Source organism: Lepidothrix coronata, unplaced genomic scaffold (assembly GCF_001604755.1).
Source record: "Lepidothrix coronata isolate B3197 unplaced genomic scaffold, Lepidothrix_coronata-1.0 Scaffold147, whole genome shotgun sequence".
Taxonomy (NCBI): Eukaryota; Metazoa; Chordata; class Aves; order Passeriformes; family Pipridae; genus Lepidothrix; species Lepidothrix coronata.
In genome coordinates this window covers 1,549,963-1,571,172 of record NW_016690327.1, presented here as the reverse complement: position 1 = coordinate 1,571,172, position 21,210 = coordinate 1,549,963, and the positions used below count along the sequence as shown (strand labels likewise).

At 53.9% G+C, this 21,210-nt stretch overlaps 3 protein-coding genes across 6 annotated transcripts in view; all 3 read left to right on the top strand.

Moving 5' to 3' along the window:
- OSCP1 (organic solute carrier partner 1) overlaps nucleotides 1-4,022 on the top strand; it is a 9,340-nt gene extending 5,318 nt beyond the window's left edge. For both annotated transcript variants that reach the window (XM_017828358.1, XM_017828357.1), the window contains 8 exons: nucleotides 27-194; nucleotides 591-671; nucleotides 1,199-1,302; nucleotides 1,625-1,753; nucleotides 2,263-2,332; nucleotides 2,789-2,928; nucleotides 3,513-3,576; nucleotides 3,857-4,022. In XM_017828358.1, the coding sequence (XP_017683847.1) occupies nucleotides 27-194; nucleotides 591-671; nucleotides 1,199-1,302; nucleotides 1,625-1,753; nucleotides 2,263-2,332; nucleotides 2,789-2,928; nucleotides 3,513-3,576; nucleotides 3,857-3,973 (873 nt within the window). In that variant the 3' untranslated portion in view covers nucleotides 3,974-4,022. The remainder of the gene's footprint in view (nucleotides 1-26; nucleotides 195-590; nucleotides 672-1,198; nucleotides 1,303-1,624; nucleotides 1,754-2,262; nucleotides 2,333-2,788; nucleotides 2,929-3,512; nucleotides 3,577-3,856) is intronic.
- A 70-nt stretch (nucleotides 4,023-4,092) lies between these two features.
- LSM10 (LSM10, U7 small nuclear RNA associated) lies at nucleotides 4,093-5,427 on the top strand. Of its 2 annotated transcripts, none has more exons than XM_017828362.1 (2): nucleotides 4,093-4,129; nucleotides 4,856-5,427. In XM_017828362.1, exon 2 carries the CDS (start codon nucleotides 4,875-4,877, stop codon nucleotides 5,244-5,246), a length of 372 nt encoding a protein of 123 aa, XP_017683851.1. In that variant the 5' UTR covers nucleotides 4,093-4,129; nucleotides 4,856-4,874; the 3' UTR covers nucleotides 5,247-5,427. The 2 variants fall into 2 exon arrangements, with proteins under 2 accessions (XP_017683851.1, XP_017683852.1); XM_017828363.1 differs by lacking the exon at nucleotides 4,093-4,129 and adding an exon at nucleotides 4,199-4,216.
- A 516-nt stretch (nucleotides 5,428-5,943) lies between these two features.
- Nucleotides 5,944-21,210, top strand: part of STK40 (serine/threonine kinase 40) — a 20,845-nt gene continuing 5,578 nt past the window's right edge. The window contains exons 1-9 of one of the 2 annotated variants that reach the window (XM_017828354.1): nucleotides 5,944-6,021; nucleotides 10,033-10,145; nucleotides 11,596-11,715; nucleotides 12,656-12,741; nucleotides 13,191-13,334; nucleotides 14,517-14,744; nucleotides 15,522-15,574; nucleotides 18,284-18,399; nucleotides 20,885-21,029. In XM_017828354.1, the coding sequence (XP_017683843.1) occupies nucleotides 11,604-11,715; nucleotides 12,656-12,741; nucleotides 13,191-13,334; nucleotides 14,517-14,744; nucleotides 15,522-15,574; nucleotides 18,284-18,399; nucleotides 20,885-21,029 (884 nt within the window). In that variant the 5' untranslated portion in view covers nucleotides 5,944-6,021; nucleotides 10,033-10,145; nucleotides 11,596-11,603. Of the gene's footprint in view, nucleotides 6,022-8,114; nucleotides 8,366-10,032; nucleotides 10,146-11,595; nucleotides 11,716-12,655; nucleotides 12,742-13,190; nucleotides 13,335-14,516; nucleotides 14,745-15,521; nucleotides 15,575-18,283; nucleotides 18,400-20,884; nucleotides 21,030-21,210 lie in introns of those variants that run through there. The other variant, XM_017828355.1, reaches the window with a different exon arrangement.

Genomic DNA, 21,210 nt, shown 5'->3' with positions numbered 1-21,210 from the left:
CCCAGCTCCGTTCCCTTCTCTTGCAGCTCTATGACCTGATGACCATGGCCTTCAAATACCAAGTGCTGCTGTGCCCTCGGCCCAGGGACATCCTGCTGGTCACGTTCAACCACCTGGATGCCATCAAGGATTTCATCTACGAGTCCCCTGCCATTCTGAACCAGGTGGATGAGACCTTCCGGCAGCTGATCGAAGTAAGAACCCTCAGAAAAAGGGTGGGACACACTGTGGTTTGGTTTCATGGTTTTTTACCTCTTTCAGGTTAATCTTAGAGACTAAATACTGCATTGTACATGTCTGTGAGTCAAGTGGTATTTTTCTGCTGGCCCAGTTTAAATCAATATATTGCTTATTCAGCCTGATTTAAGTCTCCACTGACTTCAGCAGAAATTAAATCAGACTTTTAGTCACAGACATAATTACTGATAATGATGAGCAGCACCCTTACAGCATCTCTGCTTCCCCTGCAAGTGGATCAGAATATACTGCATATTCTGTGTATCAGAATATTCTGAGGCACTTGTTTCCCCCTTTCCCTGGGTGGGACATGAACACCTGCAAAGCCTTTTGTGGTGGTTTTTCTTTTCCAGACGTACAACTGTCTCCCTGATGGTGAATTCCAGCTCATCAGGCAAACGCTCCTCATTTTCTTTCAGGACATGCACATCAGGGTAAGAGCCTGATGGCAGGGAGAATGACAGGGAGTTGGGGCTGGAATACAGAGGGATTTGGTTACAAACATTGCAGGTTTGGGTTTGTTACTTGTGCTTTTCAGTCATCCTGATGTGCTTGTAATTGCACTCAAATTTCACACATGGATCTACTACAATAATACTGAATAATTCTAATATGTTATGAAAAAAGGAATCTCTGCCAGCATGATTTGCTAGCTGATAAATCTGCTTTTTGTTTTAGAAACTTGATATGAAACTCAGAGCCTGAGCTTGAAGCCTCAATATTCTCTAAATGAACTGATCACACTCAAGTGCATGAACAGGACATACTTTTTAATACAATTTTTTTAATCTTAGATCAGTTCTCACCCTCTGAAACACAATCCCACACTGCTGGCTCGGTATCACAGTCTCTGCACACACATCCAGACCTCCCCCAGCCTGGGCAGGGAGGCTCAGGCTCAGCCTCCAGAGCAGGGGGGTCAGAGGCCTGGTTTTGCCCGGGGTGTGATGTCTTTTTGCAGGTCTCCATCTTCCTGAAGGACAAAGTGCAGAACTCCAACGGGCGCTTCGTGCTGCCCATCTCGGGGCCTGTCCCCTGGGGCACAGAGGTGCCAGGGCTCATCAGGTGAGTCGGTGCCTGCCTGGGGCTGCTCGGGGTCCCAGAGGCCTCAGGAGCCCCCTCCCAGTGCTGTTCCTGGCACAGGGAGAGCTGAACTCCAGTAAATACTATTTAAAGGGCATGACCTGGGGCTAAGTCACCCAGCAATGAAATGCTGAGCTGCTTCTGGAATTCTCTGTCCCAGTAAATGGGCTGTTAGTAATTTATCCTGTAAAAGGCAGATTTTACAGAATAGGGTTTTATTCCCCTTGTGTGGGAAGCAGAGGAAGTAGGTACTGAAAATCAGGAATAAAACTACTAAATGTTTCAATAATGCCTTGGTTTTAAGGATTTTCAATCACAAAGGAGTGGAAGTTAAAAGGACTGAGTTCACCACTGCTGGGAATTACGTTACTCCCCAAAGGGAAGGATCTTTTGAGCTTTATGGAGACAGAGTCCTCAAACTTGGAACAAATATGTAAGTCATTTTTGTCCTGTGTAGGAACCTGAACCAAATGTTGATGGATATGGATTGTTCAGAAGCTGTGTGGTTTTGCCTCTTTTGCCATTATCAGCCTGACTTGGTTACAAGGTGCTGCCCTGCACCAGGACACAAGTGGGCAGTGTGTATAAAGAGCTGTGGGAAAGAGCAAGACTTGATTTTATGTGTCCAATAGAGCTGAGTAAAGAGGGCTCTCACCTGGTGCTGCATGTTACGTGAAATGTGATTTAATTTAACCACGTTCAAGAAATCCATGGAATTCTCCATGTTTGTGTTCCATCCAAAGGGAGATCACTGTTCCCTCTTACAGCTTTGTCCCTCACACACCTCAGTGCCTCAATACTCCACCAGGCTGAGCTGTAACCTCTCATTGCAGCTCTTCACAGGCTTCAGGAAAATGTCCTAAAGTCCTGCATCCTGTGCTGCTCCCTCCAGTTCCTGTCCCTCACCCCAGTAACTTCTTCCCTGTGTGTTTTTCCCTCCAGGTACAGTGTGAGTCGGCCAGTGGAGACACACATGGCGGGATCATCCAAAAACTTGGCATCCCGTGCAAAGGTCAGTGTTGTCATGGGCCTGTCACTGGTTGAACTGGCCAACTTCTTGGTCTCCAGGTATGGGATAACTTCAAGGAAGCTCTTCTGTTGTTCTCCGAGCCTCATCCAGTCCTTCCCGCTCCCTTTGGAGCCAGGGGAAGGGCACATTTTCCCAAAGAATCCACAGGCTTATGCGAGGATGTGCTTGCTTCTCTTTTAATCTCCTCAGAAAACAAAGCTGGATTTACAGATTTCTCAGCTGTTCAGTTTAGCTGGAAAATTACCTTGTCCTGGGACTGTAAATTCCAGCAGCCCTTTCCAGTATAAATCTGGTGGTTCCTGGTTATCTGCACAGCCTGTCCCAGGAACAACACACAAGTGTGTTTGTATCGCTCTGAAGGACATTTGTGGAATATCAGAAAACAAAACTCCTCGCAGGCCCCGTCTCCCTGGTAACTGCTCATTGCTGTTCCTGCAGGAGAACACAGTGCCCAACCCTCTGGCCAAGGAGGAGCTGAACTTCCTGGCCCGGCTGCTGGGGGGTCTGGACATCCAGAAACCTGCTGGTGGCGAGACGGGATTTCGGCTGAATTTGTTCACCACCGACGAGGAGGAAGAGTATGTTCTTGGGCTGGGCTCTGGGGTGCCTCGTGGGGAGCCCTGGAGACCAAAGCTGGCCCTCCACAGCTTTAGGGACAGACCAGCAGGGTTTAGCCCTTTGTTGTTGTGCTCCAGGTGCCTTGCTGGCAGTGCCACTGGCCGGGAGCTGTGCTTGGTCCTGTCTGCAGGGACAGAGACATCTCGCCAGCCCTTCGAGCAGGATGTTCCTACCTGCTTTGAATCTCAACTACAGAGATATTCCCTCTCTTCTGCACTTAACAGAAAAATGTAGGACAGGGAAAAGCCTCCAAATTGGGGTCGATACATTAATTTGACAAGTAGGATGAGGGTCATTGTCCAAACTTCATAGAATCCCAGGATAGTTTGGGCTGGGAGGGACCTTGAGGATCCTTTATTTCCACTCCTGCCATGGGCAGGGACACCTTCCACTGGACCAGGTGGCTGCAAGCCCTGTCCAGCCTGGCTCTGTAGGCTTCCTCTGGGCATCCTGTGGACCTACAGGAGCCTCATGAAACCTGATTTTTATCACTGCCTTGTATGTCTTCATGGGATTAACCCCCCTTTTCATGTTTTCCATCCAGACACGCTGCACAGACCCGACCAGAGGACTTGTCCTACAAGGTCATCAACATCGAAGCCACACAGGTACGTTTTGTGTTTCTCACCTCTGGTTCTCACCACTCCTTCCTTGCCAAGAGCTGAATTTCACCCAGAATAGTGACTTAAAAATACATTTTTTCCCATTTCACTTAAGTAATGTTAAGTAAGGTACACTGAGTAACTAATGGCCGATTTTCTGCCAGGCCGGTGGAACTGGTGATTATTTACTAAGAGAACTGGAATCGTGACAAACATCAGGGCAGGCTGGGGGGCCGGGGGGCCGTCCCGGTCCCGGTGGGGGCTGAGCGCGGTGTGTCTCCCGCAGGAGCCGGGCCGGCGGGCGGAGCTGTCCCGCATCCTGGGCGAGCTGGAGGTGGCGGAGCCGCGCCCGGGCAGCGCCGAGAAGGGCGAGGACCTGCTGGCACTGATGGACGGGCTGTGACCGGGACACAGCGGGACAGCCGCGGGACACACCGGGACAGCCCCGGAGCACCGGGCGGGGCGGGGCGGTGTTGGCCCCGCCCCTTCCTGGCACGGGGCGGGGCCGCGCGTGCGCAGGGGGGCGGGGCGTCGTGAGCGAGCGCGCGGGAAGGGGCGCGTGAGTGCGCGCGGGGGAGACGCGGGACCCCCCCGGTGTAACGGGATGGGGGGGGCACGGAGAGAATGGGGGTGACCGGGGAGGACTGTGCGTGTGTGTGTGTGTTGGTGTGTGCGTGTTGGTGTGTGCGTGTGTGTGCGCGTGTATGTGTGTGCGCGCGTGCGTGTGTGCGTATGTGTGTGCGTGTGTGTGCCTGTGTGTGTGCCTGTGTGTGTGCGTGTGTGTGCGTGTGTGCGCGCGTGTGTGCGCGCGCGTGTGTGCGCGCGCGTGTGTGCGCGCGTGTGTGTGTGCGCGTGTGTGTGTGCGCGTGTGTGCGTGTGTGTGTGTGTGTGTGTGTGTGTGTGTGTGTGTGCGCGCAGGTGAGGGTGCGGGGGGGGACGCGGAGGAGCCCAGTGTGCAACGGGGGGGGCAGGGAGAATGGGGGTGGCTGGGGAGGGGGGCAGCGGGCGAGAAGAGGGGTGAGTGTAGGTGAGAGGGCAGAGGAGAGGGCGAGGGGTGGTACCTGTGGAGATGAACGTGAGAGGGGTGGTGTGTGTGCACGTGAGAGTTTGAGCGAGTGCAAGGGGTGTAGGAATGCAGGTGAGCGTGAAAGGGGTGGTACATGTACAGGTGTGGGTGTGACGGGTGGGTGTGGAGGCGCAGTGTGCCTTGTTCCCTTCCCTCAGCCCTGTCCCAGCGCAGCCTTGTCCCCCCAGCTGTGTCCCCATCCCTCATCCCTGTCCGCAGCCCTGTCCCCCCAGCCGCCATGGAGGTGAGCCACTCGGTGAAGGAGCGCACCATCGCCGAGAACAGCCTGGTGATCCTGCTGCAGGGGCTGCGGGGCCGCGTCACCACGGTGGAGCTGCGTGACGAGAGCGCGGCCGCGGGGCTCGTCACCAGCGTGGACGCCTTCATGAACGTGCGCCTGGCCGAGGTGACCCTGACGGACCGGCACGGCGCCGTGTCCCACCTGGATGAGCTCTTCGTCACCGGCAGGAACGTGCGCTACGTGCACATCCCCGACGACGTGGACATCAGGGCCACCATCGAGGAGCAGCTCCAGGCCATCCACAGGGTGCGCTTCTTCGGGGGCCGTGACAAGGGGCGCAGGGAGTTCCCTCAGGCCAAGGACAAGTGAGGTGAAAGGGCAAGGATGGACCCGGGATGAACCTGCCCCTTTGATGGACTGCCACACCAGACATCCTGCCCAAGGACTTCACCCCCAGGGACTCTGTGCTCTGCTGCTCCCAGGGCCGGTGCCTGTGGAGGAGCAGGGATGGTTTTTGTAATGAATAAGCCCAAATAACTGTTTAAAAGGCTCCGTGGTCTCTCTCTGCTCGTGTCCCTCCTCTGATGGGCCAAAAGACCCTTTGGCCAGAGCTGCCGTCCCGCTGCTACCCCCAGCTCGGCCTTTCCCTGCCCATGGGGGTTCCAACCCAGGGTGCCTCAGTGTGGGGGGGTTCCCCATTCAGGAGTCCCCATTCCAGGGGTCCCGGTTGAGGGGGGGCTATGTGGGCGTGGTCAGCGCGTCAGGCCCCGCCCCTCCGCCAATCAGCGCGCGTTCGAATCTCCCGCGTGCCCACCAGCACCCTGCGCCAATCAGCGACAGGCTCGTCCCGTCGCAGCCAATCAGCGATGGGCTCTTCGCGCCGCAGCCAATCGGCCTTCGCTACTCCCTTCTCTCTCCTGAAGGCACCTCAACCAATCAGAGCCCACCGCAAAGCTCCGGCCTGGCCCTCACTCTCTGTCCAATCACAGCCCGCACCGCCCCCGCCGGCCAATCAGCGCTGGCGCTGCCTCGGCCCGGCTGCGGCCGGCAGGGGGCGGGCTGGGACGGGGAGGTGGCGTCACTTCCGGTGCCAGGCGGGCCCGGAGCGGAGCGAGGCCGGGCCGGGCCGGGCCCGGGGCCATGGGTGAGTGAGGGGAGTGGGAACAACGGGAACAACGGGAACGGGGCCATGGGTGAGTGAGGGGAGTGGGAACAACGGGAACGGGGCCATGGGTGAGTGAGGGGAGTGGGAACAACGGGAACAACGGGAACGGGGCCATGGGTGAGTGAGGGGAGTGGGAACAACGGGAACAACGGGAACGGGGCCATGGGTGAGTGAGGGGAGTGGGAACAACGGGAACGGGGCCATGGGTGAGTGAGGGGAGTGGGAACAACGGGAACGGGGCCATGGGGCAGTGAGGGGAGTGGGAACAACGGGAACGGGGCCATGGGGCAGTGAGGGGAGTGGGAACAACGGGAACGGGGCCATGGGGCAGTGAGGGGAGTGGGAACGGGAATGGGAATGGGAACAACGGGAGTGGGGCCATGGGGGAGTGAAGGAGGGGAATGGGAACCTGCCCCGGGGGGCTGAACCTGCTCCCCGTGGGAGCTCCCCCGGGGGCTGAGCGATCTCCCCCACCCAGAGCCCGGTGCTGGTCCCTGCTCTCGCCGGTGCCGGCCCTGAGGGTGTTCAGGCTCTCCCTGGCGGGGGAGAGCCTGTGGGATGGCACCTTCCCCCCGACAGGAGGGGTTGGGGCTCCCGGTGTCCCGCCCTGGCCTGGCTGTGGGGGGATGTGCTGCACTGGTGTTGGGGGTTCAGTGCTTTGGTAGTTTGCAGAGCCTTTGAGAGCCTTGAGGTGTGGGTTTCACACACCCTGCTGAGTGCAGGTGTGCTGGGGGCTCGCGCTGCATCCTTTGGTTGTTCCTCTGTGGTGTCTGTGCTGAGGGTTTGGTCACGGCATCGTGTCCCTTAAGAGCAGAGTTCAGCTGGGTTTGATCCTCAGGGTGTTACGGAATTGTCTCCTTAGAGCAGGCAGGGGAAGCCTTGTAGGCACCGAGCTGTGCTGTGATTCAGCACAGGAAGGACATGGAGCTGCTGGAGTTAGTGCAGAGGAGGCACCAAGGTGATCAGAGGGCTGGAGAAGCTCTGCTGAGAGGAAAGGCTGGGAGAGGTGAGACTGCTCAGCCTGGAGAAGCTTTAGGGTGAACTAACTGTGGCCTTCCAGTGTCTGAATGAGCTGACAAGAAAGATGGAGAGAGACTATTTACAAGGGTCTGGAGTGACAGGACAAGGAGGCATGGCTTCCCACTGACAGAAAGTATGTTTAGATTAGGTATCGGGAAGAAATTCCTCCCTGTGAGGGTGACGAGGCCCTCTGGCACAGATTGCTCAGAGAAACTGTGGGTGCCACATCCCTGGAAGTGTCCAAGGCCAGGTTGGACGGGGCTTGGAGCAACCTGGTCTAGTGGAAGGTGTCCCTGCCCATGGTAGGGGGTGGAATGGGATGGTCTTTAAGCTCCCTTCCAACTCAGACCATCCTGGGATTAGAGTCAGCCTACGACTGGTGCCTGAGCTGCCCAGCCTGCTCAGGTGGAATAAGGGGGGTATTATCAGTGCAGATATCCTGGCTGTACATCTGTGCCTCCCTCCTGCCCGGGAGCTCCAGCTGGAAGCTCCTGCTGGACAGAGGAAGCTCTGTGTGCCCGTGGTCATTTTCTGCGTGAAACGCCTGTCTTGGGTCGGTGTTTTTTGGTGAACCTGTCGGTGTGTTGTCACACTGCAAACCCCAGCAACGCCGGCCTGGCACCGTGTGCAGGGAACTTCAATCCATTCCTCTCCAGCCAGGGCCAGGTGAGTCACTGCTGGGAGAAACCGGGGCCACACCTGGCTGGGAAGTGTCAGCACGTGTGCGGGTCACGCCGCGCTGGGCACAGAGCTCCTGCTCTCCTGCTGCGGGGGCTTGTGGCACGTCAGCGGTGACAGGGCCAATAAAGGAGAAGCAAAACCTCGGGATACACCACACCCCTCTCCTCCTGGGGTCTGAAGGGTGAGCACAGCCTGGCCACGGGAGCAGTCCCTGGTTGGGGACTGCGCTGGGGCAGCAGCTCAGCCTCGGGTGCTGCAGCTGCATTTCCAGGCTCCTGCTGGGAGGGTGTTGGGCTGGAGCAGGGATTTTTCCCGGGGAATGTGGCCTGCGCTTCAGCTTGAAAGGGTTAAGCTGAGGTTGGTGTTTATGTAACCAAAGAGGGAACTCCCAGAGATGAGTCCTTGGCTATCTCATGTGGTGATGCATCAGAAGGGCTTGAAGAAAGCCCAGCTTGTTGCTTGCGCTGAAATTACGTACTGGAACCCTGTGCTTCAGAGTTTCCCCGGCTGCCTACGGGGGGGCCGGGCTGGAATGTGCTTTCCCTGATGTGTGACTTGGACTGTGGAAGCCTTTTTTGTCCCTGAGGAGCTGGAGACTGTCCACAGCTGGCTGTGGGTGGAGGTAAGGTGTGCTGGGCTCCTGTACTCCCAGGTGCTGGCTGTGCCTTGCTCACGTGCCCGGGACTCAGCTGATGGGCAGGTTGGCTGAGGAAGGAGTCTTTCTGGTGGGGGGGTTCAGCGGGGGCTGCCAGGGCTGTTCCTGTCTCCCAGCTCACAAAGCTCAGCCTGTCCTTGCTTTCCCGGGTGCCTTCCAGCGGCACAGGGGTGCCCCAGCCCCTCGTGCTGCCCAGTGCCCTGGCATTTTTCCTTCTCTGGTCAGACAGATTCTGTGCCTGGTTTCGAGCGAACTTCTCGCTCGGGGAAGAAGTTGAATGAGTGTCCGTGCAGTTCCAAGAACCCTGTGAGTCAGGGCTCCGTTTCGGGAGCAGGCTTCCCTTCCCGGAAGGGCAGCGCAGCGGAACACAGGCTGCACTGACTCACACAATGGGCTTTTTTTATAGGGAGAGAGATATATATACACACACATATGTTTATTTCTCTCAGAGAACGGTTCAGCTTCCAGAGCCCCCAGTAATGGTAACATTCCTGCACAGGGAATCTCCCCTGGTGCTGTGCAGAGGGAGGGGAGCAGAGCCCACCCCGGCCCCTGTGGGATAATGAGCCAGGGGAGGGCCGAGGCTTCCCCGGTGCATTGCACGTTATCTCTGGGGATGGAATTGTGTCGGGAAGGCTGAGCTGGCCATGGGAGGAGGGACAGTGCAGACAGGATGGGCTTGGTTTGGCACTGAAGAACAAAACAAAGTCCTATGACTGAAACTTTGAAGGACACTATAGCCAAAAAGTAACTTTTGCCTGATTAAGGGTCATTTTTATATTAAAAAGCACACCCTGCATATGCTAATAAGCTTAATGAAGTACATGCTACCACATATGACTCTCTTACTCAACTCCCCACGTAGATCGTGCTGTATGTGGCATTGCAGGAGGAGGAGAAGAAGGTTGGGCTGTGTATGAGGGGGCCAGAAATTTCCCCTGGTGAGGAGGAAGAGCCAAAAGCCCTTGGAGACAGTCGGTGGGAGACTTCCTCTCCCTGCTCCCAGGGTGGGATGATCCTGGTCTCCAAGGACCAGCTGGGACACAAGGGGTGTAGTTTTGGCCAAATTTCATACACTTAATGCAACAGCCTGCTTTCCTTGGGATGTGCCCTGCAAACATTCCCTGTAATACCCCAGCCAGCGACTCCTCCGCAGGCCTGCCTGATCCAAGCTCCGCCTGCTCCCAGGGAAGCCTTTCCAATGGGAGCCCAGGCTCTGTCCCTGGGAGTGCTGATGACTCGGGTCTGAGCTGTCCCTGGCCAGGTTGGCCCGGGAAGGAGTGAGGCAACACTGGGACCTGCCTTCCCATGCAGGAAGCTCCGTTGAATGTTGTGTTCATGGAGGGTTTTGGTCATGTCCAACACGGCTTCCCACGAGCTGGGATTTGCCGTGAGCCAGGCTTAAATGTGAACTTGGGTTAATCCTCGCTGATAAGGACTGCCCAGTGTGGTATTTGGGTGGGAAAAGGTGCAGCCTGATGTTGCTCATGTGATTCCCTGTGAAGGCTGCACAGAGAGGGAACAGAGTGTGACAGAACCCCCTGGGCCAGGTCTCCAGCTTCATCCCAAATGCATAATTGTGGTCAGAATAATCCAGAACCACAGCATCAAGTGCCTCTTGTTTCATGTTACAGAGTCCTCGACCTTTTGCCCATCCAGCCTTCTCCAGGGTGATGACTCCTGTCTCCTGAGACGTTGGAAAACCTAGTTTGGAGGAAGAGTAAGGATACAGTTGATGCTGAACTACGTGAGTCCCTGTTTACAGTAACTCCGTTGCACCAGCGAGCTGTCCAACCCGATTGCACAACGGGTTTATCCCAGAGTTCCTGTGCGGGGGGGTTTCTCCAGTGGAAATGTTACTCACATGTTTCCAGCAGAGATGACGATGTACAAGGAGGGGAGGGGTTTGTGAGGCACAGTCAGATGTTGGGCCGGGGATGTGAAGGGAACAAGGAGCCGTGGGGCTCAGGGCTCTGTGCAGCTCTCTGGGCCTGGTGGCAGTGCTCTGCTGAGGTGAGAGGGCAGTGGGAGTTGGGAGTGCAGGGATGCAAAGTCTGCTGCAGGACTCCTCCCCTTATCTCCCCGGCTGTCCCTGCTCCTGGGGACAGGTACTGCTGGATGAATCAATGCAGTGACATCAGCTGTGTCCACGGGAGGGGCGGGGCTGCCAGAGGGGGAACTGCTCTCACATCCAGTCCTTTGTCACTCTCTTGCCTGGTGAAACACTGTGGCTCGTTTAAAACAGATAAGGGCAGCACAAAAAATGTTTTCCACTCTACTGTAGTAACCTCTTAGGGAAAAACTCCCAGGGTTTGGTTTGAGTGAGGAAATGGAGCTGTGCTTGGTTCCTCTTCACACCCACCCCCCAAAATATCTTTAAAAAGTCAGAGCACAAACATTGAATGTGATGATGTTTGTGAAAGTCTTTGAAGCTGTTTTCTGAGAGCTAAAGGTGAAGAGGTGGTGTGCTGGGAACAAAGCTGCTGTTGGCTGGAGCTGGTGCATGCTGGACTCCAAATTTCAGCTGCATTGGATGTAGGTAGATGGAGATGTAACAAGGTCGGATCCTAAAGAGGTGCAAAAAGAGAGGGGACTTTTTTCAAGGCTAAAAATAAATTTTTGAAAAGTCATTGAGAATTTAATTGAATCTCAGGATAACTAGCATGTTTATTTTCTATGCCCTTGTTGGGAAAGGTGAAAAATATTAATTTTTATGATCAGTTTTGTGCATTCTTAGCTGTTTGAGGAACAGACTCGAGCCTCTGAGGGACTTGGTGGGTGACTGTGATGCCTGGTGGGGATCCCCCATGGAGGATCCCCCGAAAGCCCCCGGGCAGCAGCAGCAGCCACCCATACACAGGGATAACTTGGGCACCTTCTTTCCGAGGTTTTTGGAATATGTTAATTTGCAAACTCGTTTTTGCTGTAAAACAAGCCTTAATTATCTTGACTTGTTCCCACTATGTCTCTCAAACAACTGTTGTAAGAAATGTTGCTCTGAATAACGAGGCTGATTTATGCCTGGAGAAACGCTGGGAGCCTCCAGCCCACCCCTGCTCTGCCAGAGCCCTGTGTAGACACAGGAGTGGGCAGAGCCTCCAGTGCTCCCGTGGGTGAGAGCCTTCCAGTACAGACGAGGGCTAGCAGGAGGGAGTAACTCAGTGGCTCATGGGACGTGGTCTCTCTTCCCTTTCAAGAGCCGAGGATGAAGCGGCGAGCATCGGACAGAGGAGCTGGGGAAACATCCGCCAAGGCAAAGGCTCTGTGCGCGGGGATTTCTGGGAATAACGCCAAGAGAGCAGGTCCTTTCATCCTGGGTAAGCAGGGACGGGGGATTTGCACTTGTCAGGGGAGCTGCTGGTGGCAAAACTGAGAATAAAAGGCACCGTGGAATGAGGGAAAGCAGGTGTGGAACTCGGTGTCTTACCCAAGAGCGCGGGTCAGTGGATGTGCAGAGCAACCTGGGGTGAGCTGAGGAGGTGTGGGATGCCAGTGCAGCAAGGCAGGCAGAGCTTTGGAGAGAAATATGAGCCCTCGTTTTTACCTCTTTTTTTTTTTTTTTTTAACTACATTCTTAAACTTTGTTAATGAGCAAATTCATCTGGGGGCTTTTTGATTAGGGGTCTGGGAAGATGTTTGACCCTGCTGGCCTGGAATGTGCTGTCACATCAGCACAGGGGCAATGTAATACTGCACTAGTGGCCACTAGAAGTGGTATGTGCCAAGGCAAGGCCTCTCTGCCAGCTCTGAAGAGTTACTAGAATAGTTGTTGGTTCAGAACTAGTTCTATAAGCTGTCAAATATGGTAGACTGTACCGTGGAAACTAATGGATGATCAGTTGGAGCTGATTGATTTAAACTGAGGAGTGGAGACTCTCTGATAACTTGAAATTTGGGCAAATTTGGGCACTCGTGAGCCGTCCCTGCAGAGGTGGCAGCTGGTTCCCAGGTGTGGCAGGAGCAGTTGCCATGGGTGTTGCTGTGTGGTTCAGACATGCAGAAATGAGGGCTTCTGCAGGCAGCTGGGCCACGGTTGGGCTTTGATAAATGTTTCTCAAGGGAACAAATGAAACATTGTCCTGAAAGGTTTCAGAGTTTAAGACCTTTGGGGTTTTTTAGCTTTCAATTTGTGGAAACGCTTTCAGGCCCCTGCGAAAAGGGAACTTGGTTGCAGCAAACGTAGCGTGACGCTGATGTAACCCGGGTTAGTCACTGCTGCTGGAGGGAAAACAAGTCTGTCTCTGCTTTCTGCTGTAGGTCCACGTTTAGGTAACTCCCCTGTGCCAAGTATTGTTCAGTGTTTGGCAAGAAAGGACGGGACAGATGACTTTTATCAGCTGAAGGTAAGCAAACTGCAGCTCCCGGATCCCCAGGGCTCCTCAGCCCCGTGCAGGGAGTGGTGTGGGCTGAGCCAGTGCAGTCAGACACGGCTGCTGGAGCTGCCCCTCGGCAGGGCAGCGCTGCCAGGCACACATCTGTGTCCACATCAGCCCTGAGACAGGGCCTCTGCTGCTCTCCCTTGGATCTGTGCCTGGAATAGGGCAGCTCCAGGAGGGAAAAATCACCTGGCATGTTTGCAAACAGCCACCTGAGCCCCTTTTCTGTGGTTGTGAAGCTGCTTCTGCACGTTCTGCATGGAGGGTGCTGGGTTCAGCCAGGTCTGTGGCAAGGACACATCCACGAGAGCAATTCCATCAGCTGTTTAAACACATGGGGATGCCAAAACTCAGAGAGGGCAGGGAACGTGTGGGTTTTTCTGAGAGCCATAAAGATCTTTTCCCTTTTCCTGAAGATTCTCACCTTAGAAGAAAGGGGTGATAAAGGAATAGAAACCCAGGAGGAGCGACAGGGCAAGATGCTGCTGCACACGGAGTATTCTCTCCTTTCCCTGCTCCACAACCAGGAAGGAGTGGTCCATCATCACGGGCTCTTCCAGGTACACTGCTCACCGTCCAGGCTGGGGCAATGCCAGGGATTGCTGGTGGATTGAGCTGCTTTTGTTTAATGTACTGTTTGTGCTGACCCCGTTCTTGTGTGTCCAGAGTTCCAGCACTCTGAGATTAACCACTGCTGCTTCAAACAGGGGCTCTGCAGAGCTCAGTGGGATGTAACAGAGTTTGGGATTTGGGAAATGTGAGAACATTCACAAGTGGGACAGGCGTTCAGCACTGTCCCCTTCAAACAGGACAACAGCTGCTTCAATGGCAAATTAATTAACAACTTTTAAAATTAAATTTGTACTTTCTGTTCTTTATACTGATTATGATGACTTCTAATAAGGGGACAAATAGCCAAGAAACTGTTTCAGCCAGTTAAACTGGTCACTGTGCTGGTCAGTTTTTGTGTGAGTGGACTGTGTTGCTGTTGATCCCTTCAGAGCTGTTCACTGATGTGAGGGGCTGATGGGAGTTACTGGTTTGATGGCTGGTATTGCCTGACTTGCTGGTTACATTTTGTCAACATGCTTTTCACTTGAGACCATCTGTACTAGGTCTGAAATAAGCTGAATGTCCAACTCAACTGTGTCTTGTTTAATGTCATGGAAGAACTGCTAATTGTGTCTGAAAATTTCTGTTCTTCTCGTGAGCAGTGTGTTGGATCCCTGCTGTTCCCAGAGGCTGCTCTGCTGCAGGGCTTCCCTGGGCTCAGCTCAAGGGGTCTGTGTGTATGAACAGCATCAGCACTGACGTGGCACAGAGCCAGACAGCACAGACTTCCTCTGCCCTCTTTTCTCCTGTGAGGAAAAAATCCTCCCTGTGAAGGTTGTGAGGCCCTGGCCCAGGTTGCCCAGGGAAGCTGTGGCTACCCCATCCCTGGAAGTGTCCAAGGCCAGGTTGGATGGGGCTTGGAGTGACCTGGGCTAGTGGAAGGTGTCCCTGCCCATGGCAGGGGTGGGACTGGATGAACTTTAATGTGCCTTCCAACCAGTCTGTGATTCTGTGGGATTCATGAAGTAGAGCTCCTGTATCTTTCTGAAATCCCACCTCGGGGCACAGACCAAGCACTGTGATTGCATTTGCTTATTTTGAGATGGCCCTGCAGCTGTTTGCTCTCCCAGCTCTGTACCCCTGCCCTGAGGCTGCCCTGAAGGGTTGCTGCTGTGTTTGCCTCCCTGCAGGACCGGGCCTGTGAAATTATAGAAGATCTGGAAGCCAACAGGATGGTGAGGAAGATGAAGAAGCGCATTTGCCTGGTGCTGGACTGTCTCTGTGCTCACGATTTCAGTGACAAAACAGCAGATCTGATCAATCTGCAGCATTATGTCATTAAAGAGAAGAGACTCAGCGAGCGGGAGACAGTGGTGATATTTTATGACGTGGTACGAGTGGTAGAAGCATTACACAAGGTGAGAGCTTCCTTACCCCTCCAGTGCTGGGAGGCTGAGTTTTCCCACATTAGCATAATAGGTGCTTTCAAACTTCCTGGTGCAGGCAGTGGCCAGGTTACAGGAGATGGATGTTGGCAGTGTTCTGTACAAAACCTCCTGCCCCGAGCCCTAAAGAGCATTCCCTTCCCTTCCCTCCCTGCTCCTCACGTTTCTGGATGATCAGGTGGTGTCTGTGGGCTGTGGAGAGGGGCCAGCTGAGGGCAGGGCAGGGGAACCACAGTGTGGTAACCTCAGCCAGGGGAGAGCAGAGCCTGATCAAACACAGGAAACACAAGCTGTTTCCTTTTGAAGCAAAATAAATCACAATGTAAGAATTGATTTGTGGGTTCGGAACCTCAGGCTGTAAGTTTGAGATCAATGAACTAGAAACTGTTGCAGTAAAAGTGGATTCTGTGGATGTTGGATTTCTTACCCCGTGGCACGGGGCACTGCAGGGCAGCACAGGGTGGGGCTGCTGCTCATCACAGTGGCCTCACTGAGCCTGGACACTTCAGCTTCAGATCTCTCCAGTCTGAGAGCTCTTTGTGTTAGAGTAGCAAATTTGCTTGTTCTGTCCTGATCAGAATCAAAGTGAAGTGCACAAAGTACCCAGAATGGAACTCGACCTGCAGCCTTGACCTGGGTTATTCCTGAGAATGAAGATGCCATGACTTTTTTTTAGTGTTCTGGTCTGAGTATGGAATTTACACTTCTAAATAGGCTTTTGCTTATGTTATACTCTTATATTTTTTACAGAAAAATATTGTGCACAGAGACTTGAAACTAGGAAACATGGTGCTAAATAAAAGGTAAGAATGCTGGAGTGCTGCTGTCCTGGCAGTGCTCTTGTTTCTTCCCCAAAACAGATTTCTGATAGAAACACAGTCAAAGGCAGCACTTGTTGAGCCCTCTCATGCAGGAGGGTGAGGGAAAAATACAGACCCAGCCCAAAGTTACATCCAAAGTTTATCTCCAAAAAGGAATTGAGCCCCACTTAGATAGTTCACTCTTTCCCCCAGCTTAGTGACCCCTTGCCAGCACTTCCTTTTGGATTCTAACTGCTGAAAACTGAATTTTGTAGTAATTCAGAAATTTGCAAGAGAAGTACTGATTTTATAAATGTTTACAAAAAGAAGAATTGAATGTGGTGATTGGTTCTGTTCCCATCATCCCCTCTCCATTGGGCCAAGAGCATTCCCAGCCCTGCAGGCTGTCCTACAATCACAGCAGTGTTAGATCTGACTGTTGCACTGCTGTGTTTTTGCTAGCAGTAAAATATTGACTTATCTAAACAAAAGCTCTTCTGTGCAGTGTGTGTTTGTGTCTGAGGCAGCTCCCTTGTCCAGGGGGGGTTGATGGGAGCCTCCACTGGAACACACTGGTGGGTGCTGGATGCTGTGCAGAGGGGCAGCAGCTCAGGGCAGTGGGTCATGGCCTGGCCCTGCTTGCTGGCTCCCTGGGGCTCTTCAGTGTCTTGGGTTCTGTGTTATTTAGCTGGCACCTAGTTCAGCTCAGACACTCTGCTCTGTCCTCCAGTATTACATTACTGACTAAATATTTTGCACTAACTTGAGGAATGAGTGGAATTCATCCTTTTCACACTGTCTGGTTTTCCGTGGAATGAATAAAAAGCTGGAAGGCTGGAGGTCTGCAGTCTCTGAGTCTGTTGTACAAAGCCTGCAGGCTCACTGGGCTCACAGCTTGCTGCTTCTCCTCCCTAACACTGAAAGCAAACAGGTTTTACCTACAGTTTGAACTTGGTCCCCCCCCTACACACAGAGCAGCTGCTGCCTCTCGAGGCCACCTCTGAGTTGTTTCTGTAGAGCTGCTGTAAGATAAATCTCTCCTGCCTGCTGCTTTGATTCTCCTCCTTGCTGAAGAGGCAGGCAAAGGTTGGTGCTTTGAAGGGTCCCCACAGAACTTCCCTTCTTTTGTGGGCACAGAGTGCAGGGGAGCACCCAGGGCACCGCTGGCAGGGGGAGGTATTTGAAGCTCTGTCAACACACTGGCCAGAGTCATTCCTTGTGACTGTTTTTGCTCTTTACTTTCCATCTCTGTTTTTGCTCTTTACTGACAAGCTTTGGTGAGGGAGGGCTGTAGCCTGTGCAGCAGTGAGTCATGGGAAGGGTGGGAGAGGCGTGAGAACCATCTCCATGGAGAGGACCAGCCAGAGCAGGAACAAAGATCTGAGCTCACCAGGAGCCAGGTCCCTCCTCGTGGTGGGGCATGAAGGTGCCACTGCAAGGTCCTGACATGTCCCACCTGAGGGTCCCTCGGACCTTGTCCTCCACGAGACATTAAAGCCTCCCAGATTTCCCCACTGGGCAGTGCAGGAGTTGGGTGATTACAGATTAGATCAAATTTCAGGGACTAGATAAAACCAAGCAACCCTGAACATTTTAGTGTCCTGTAGAACACTTAGTCTTTTAAATCCTTAACAAATCCTGCAGCTTGTTATTCAGCCAGGGAAGTCTCCTGACAGTTGTAGCTAACACTTCTTAAACACCAGTCTGTCTGTTTTAATAACCAGCTCTCCATTTCCAACCCACACTTGGTTCTGTTTCACTTGTCTGTAAAACTGGCTGGGAATGTTCCTTGGTTATTGTGACTGACTTAATCCATTCTCTCAGGCTCTGGTTGTGAAATACTTTTCAAGAATATAGAAATCTTCCAGACAGTGTTTTTCTACTCACACCTGTGAGTTGTAAGTTAAAATCGAAATTATCTGAGTGACGTGGAAGGTTTAATGTGACAGTAGTTTTGTAATGAGAAATGGAAAAATTCATTAATGGGAGCTGGCAGTACTGTAGAGAAGTAGGGGTGTCCTAACAGAAATTTTGTGTCCCTGCAGCTCTGCCTTTTCTGTAGGAGGGTTTTGGGTGTTGATCAGGGTTTGTGTTCAGCACACCCGTGTGTGGAGAGCAGTCCTGCAGATCACGTGGAACTGCCACCAGGCTCCTGTGTGGGACAGTTGGGTGACACAAAAGGGGTTGTGCTGAATGTGATCACAGCTCCTGCAGCTCATCTGGTGACACAAACACACAGTGTTTACACACAGTGCCTGGGGGTCAGGCACGGGGCAGCCCTTCCACTGCATGTTTTCCCTCAGTTCCAGAAAGTGTTGTGTGAAGAAGATGCTTTGGAGTTGGCAGTTGGGAAGTGCAGGGCAGAATCAGTAGCTGAAAGGCTGAGATGCTCCTGGGAGACTGTCCAAGGCACCTGTGTGGCTGCAAGGTGGGCCAGGTACCACCCTGTGCTTACATGTGCCACCCAGCCTGGGTGTGGATACTGCCATAGCTGTAACAGAGACCCTCTGATTCCCCTGTGAGAGCCTTGCAAGCCGTGCTGGCAGGTGTGGAATCCCTTCCCTTTGGGATGCAGTTCATCTTACAGCTCCCTGTGTCTTTTCCCAGCACTTCAAGCTTCCCAAAAAGCCCCCCAGGCACACACCTCTGTTCTGGAGTTAACTCCCTCTGTCTGTGCTGTGTGGTTCCCTGACACCTTGTGCTTCTCCCCAGGACTCATCGGATCACCATCACCAACTTCTGCCTGGGGAAGCACCTGGTGAGTGAGGACGACCTGCTGAAGGACCAGCGTGGGAGCCCTGCCTACATCAGCCCGGACGTGCTCAGTGGTAGGAATTCCCCCAGCCCCAGCTCAGCGCTTGTTTCAGTCATTTGTGCCTCCTGACAATAAATAAACCCGCCTGTTGTGTCCCCATATGTACCTGCCTTCATCAGGGCCCAGTTAGGAGGCTTGATCTGCTTTTCCAGCTGGGAAAGTTGGAGGGAAGGAGCGAGCATGACTTTTTTCTTAGGCTTGTCTGAACTTCAAAGCTAATTCAGAGCTCCTGCCTGTTCCCTAATAAGTCTGACTGCAGACAAGACATTTGCTTTCCCACGTCTGAATCTTGTTTCTGAGGCTTCTCTTAAGGGGCAGCCAGTCCAGATCCCACCAGGATATCAGAGTATTTGAGTTGTGCACTAAGAGGAGCAGTTGCTGCAGCTGCTGCTCACTTCCAGCAGGAACTGGTGACCCTCTGGGCAGCTTCTGGGCCGACAGAGAGGAGTTACTTAAAAATAAAGGAATGATGAGGGCAGGCCAGAGCCGTCTGTCTGGGCTGGATCCCCTCTCCAGCAGCCTGGCCTGTGCCTTGTCTCCAGCAGAGGCCTTGAGCTGAGTCTGGCACAGAACAGCATTCCCTGATGTCCTCCTGCCTTTAGCTGTTCCCAGTGCTGTTGGAAACAGCTGTGGTTTCTGTCTGCTCAGTTCCTTCAGGAGGTTTCTCTTCCATGAGCTCTGAGCTCTGCTCCTGTACCAGCCTTTGAGCAGCCACTGGTGGTCCTGGTTGGGGGGGGTTTCTTCTTACCCAAATGAGCTGGCCTAGTGTTGAAGGGTACAGGTGGGACTGTGCATATGAAACCTCTCCCTCTGTAGATCCAGATGTTGGGCATTAGCTCAGGAGTTCCTTGTTCCTGGTGTTCCGGCTGGATTTCAGAAAGGCCCTCAGAGGGAGCTGGCCCTGGGACATCCAGCCCCAGTGGACCCCTCTCAGGAGGTTTATTTGCAGGCAGCAGGAACAAACTAGCTGAGCTCTTCCATTGTGATCTGCCAGGCAGGTTTGAGGTGCTTCCCTCCCGGGCAGGACTGAGCCAGGAAGGGAGCAGAGGCAGGCGGGGTGCTGGATCCTGGCTTTTTTGCAGGCCTTTCCTGTTCTGCAGGATATCCTGAGGCCCTTGTGACCAGATGGGTGACAGGAGCCAACTGCTGTGCAGGAGGTTGGAGCGGTTGTGGCTCAAGTGGCTGGAGGAGGCTGCAGGGAGCTGCTCCTTCCTGCTCCAGGGCGCTGATGTGTCCACCACTTCAGCCCAGCTCCCCTCCTACGTTTCTTCTAAGGGCACTCTCGGAGGTGGAACTGGCCTGCCTGGAGGCCACAGGGCACTGAACAGGCTGTCTTGGCTGATTGCTGGCACCTGAGGCTGTTTGAGACCCTGCAAGGCACAGCCTTAGCTCAGGACTCATCCTGCACTGCCCAGCCTGGCCCATGCTGCCCTGCCCTGGCTCTGGTGTCTGAGATCAACCCTTCTCTCCAAAACGTTCTCCCAAAATGGCTCAGTCTGTAGTTCCCCTCCAGGCTTTGAGGGAAAAGTTACTTGAGGACATTCCAGGCATCACCACCAGCTCGGAGCATCCTCTGTATTGCTGGTGCTCCTGTGCAGGGGAAGCTGGAACGCCTGAGGAATTAATCACTGTTGTGGGGCTCCAGGAGAAACTGTCTCTTCTGAGGGATGGCTGCTGAAATGTCACAGCAGGAAAAGTTGGAGGGGGAGGAGGGAGAGGTGCCTTTTTATGAGCATATAAAGCAAAGAATAATTAGTACAAATACCAAATGCTGCAGCAGTGAGTCACTGTGTGAGTCAGAGGAAGTCGTTCCCTCAGTCCTGTGCTGTGCTGCAGCACTGGGGTTTGGTTTGGTGACCCTCGTCCGTGCTGCTGTGGGCTGATTGCTATGACTGAAGGGGCTTGGAAGCAACGTTTCCATCAGGTGAACCCCGGGGCTGCAGCAGCCTTGGGAATGTCTTTTGTGCAGGGAAACACCTTCCTGTGCCCTCCGTGACTTTATGGCTGGCTCCAGTGGCTGTGTGCTGGATCCATCCCAGAGGCAAAGCCCATCACCATGAGCTCAGTCTTATCCTTCCTGGGCTTCTTTCCTGCCTCCCCCTGCCCTGTGCTCTCTGGCCCTTGAATTTCCCCTCCCTTGGTCTGAACTTGCAGGCAGGTGGATCTGTGGAACCTGCCAGGCTGTAGGGATGGTGAGGGGCAGTGACCTGGGAACTCCAGCACAGGTCACAGCAGTTCTGATTTACCTGATGCCCTTGGATCGTGTCAGGATCATTCAGCAGGGGCATTCCTGCTGCACAGAGGATGGGAGGGCACCTGTGTGGAGATGGACAGTTTGCTTATTCAGAGGATGCACCCTGGGGGGAGTTTTGGTGCCCTGGGATGAGGGAGCCCCAAGGCTCAGTGAAGGCCATGCAGGGTGCCTGCCGTGGGGAGGTGAGGGGGTCACCAGGCCTGTGCTCTGCAGCGTTTGCAGGGTGTGTGTCCCTTGTCCCCAGGTCGGCCGTACCGTGGGAAGCCCAGCGACATGTGGGCACTGGGGGTGGTGCTGTTCACGATGCTCTACGGCCAGTTCCCCTTCTACGACAGCATACCTCAGGAGCTCTTCCGCAAAATCAAGGCTGCCGAGTACACCATCCCCGAGTGAGTACACCATCCCCGAGTGAGTACACCATCCCCGAGTGAGTACACCCTCCCCCTGAGTGAGTACAGCCTCCCCTCTGAGGGAGTACAGCCTCCCCCCTGAGGGAGTACAGCCTCCCCCCGAGTGAGTACAGCCTCCCCTCTGAGGGAGTACAGCCTCCCCTCTGAGTGAGTACAGCCT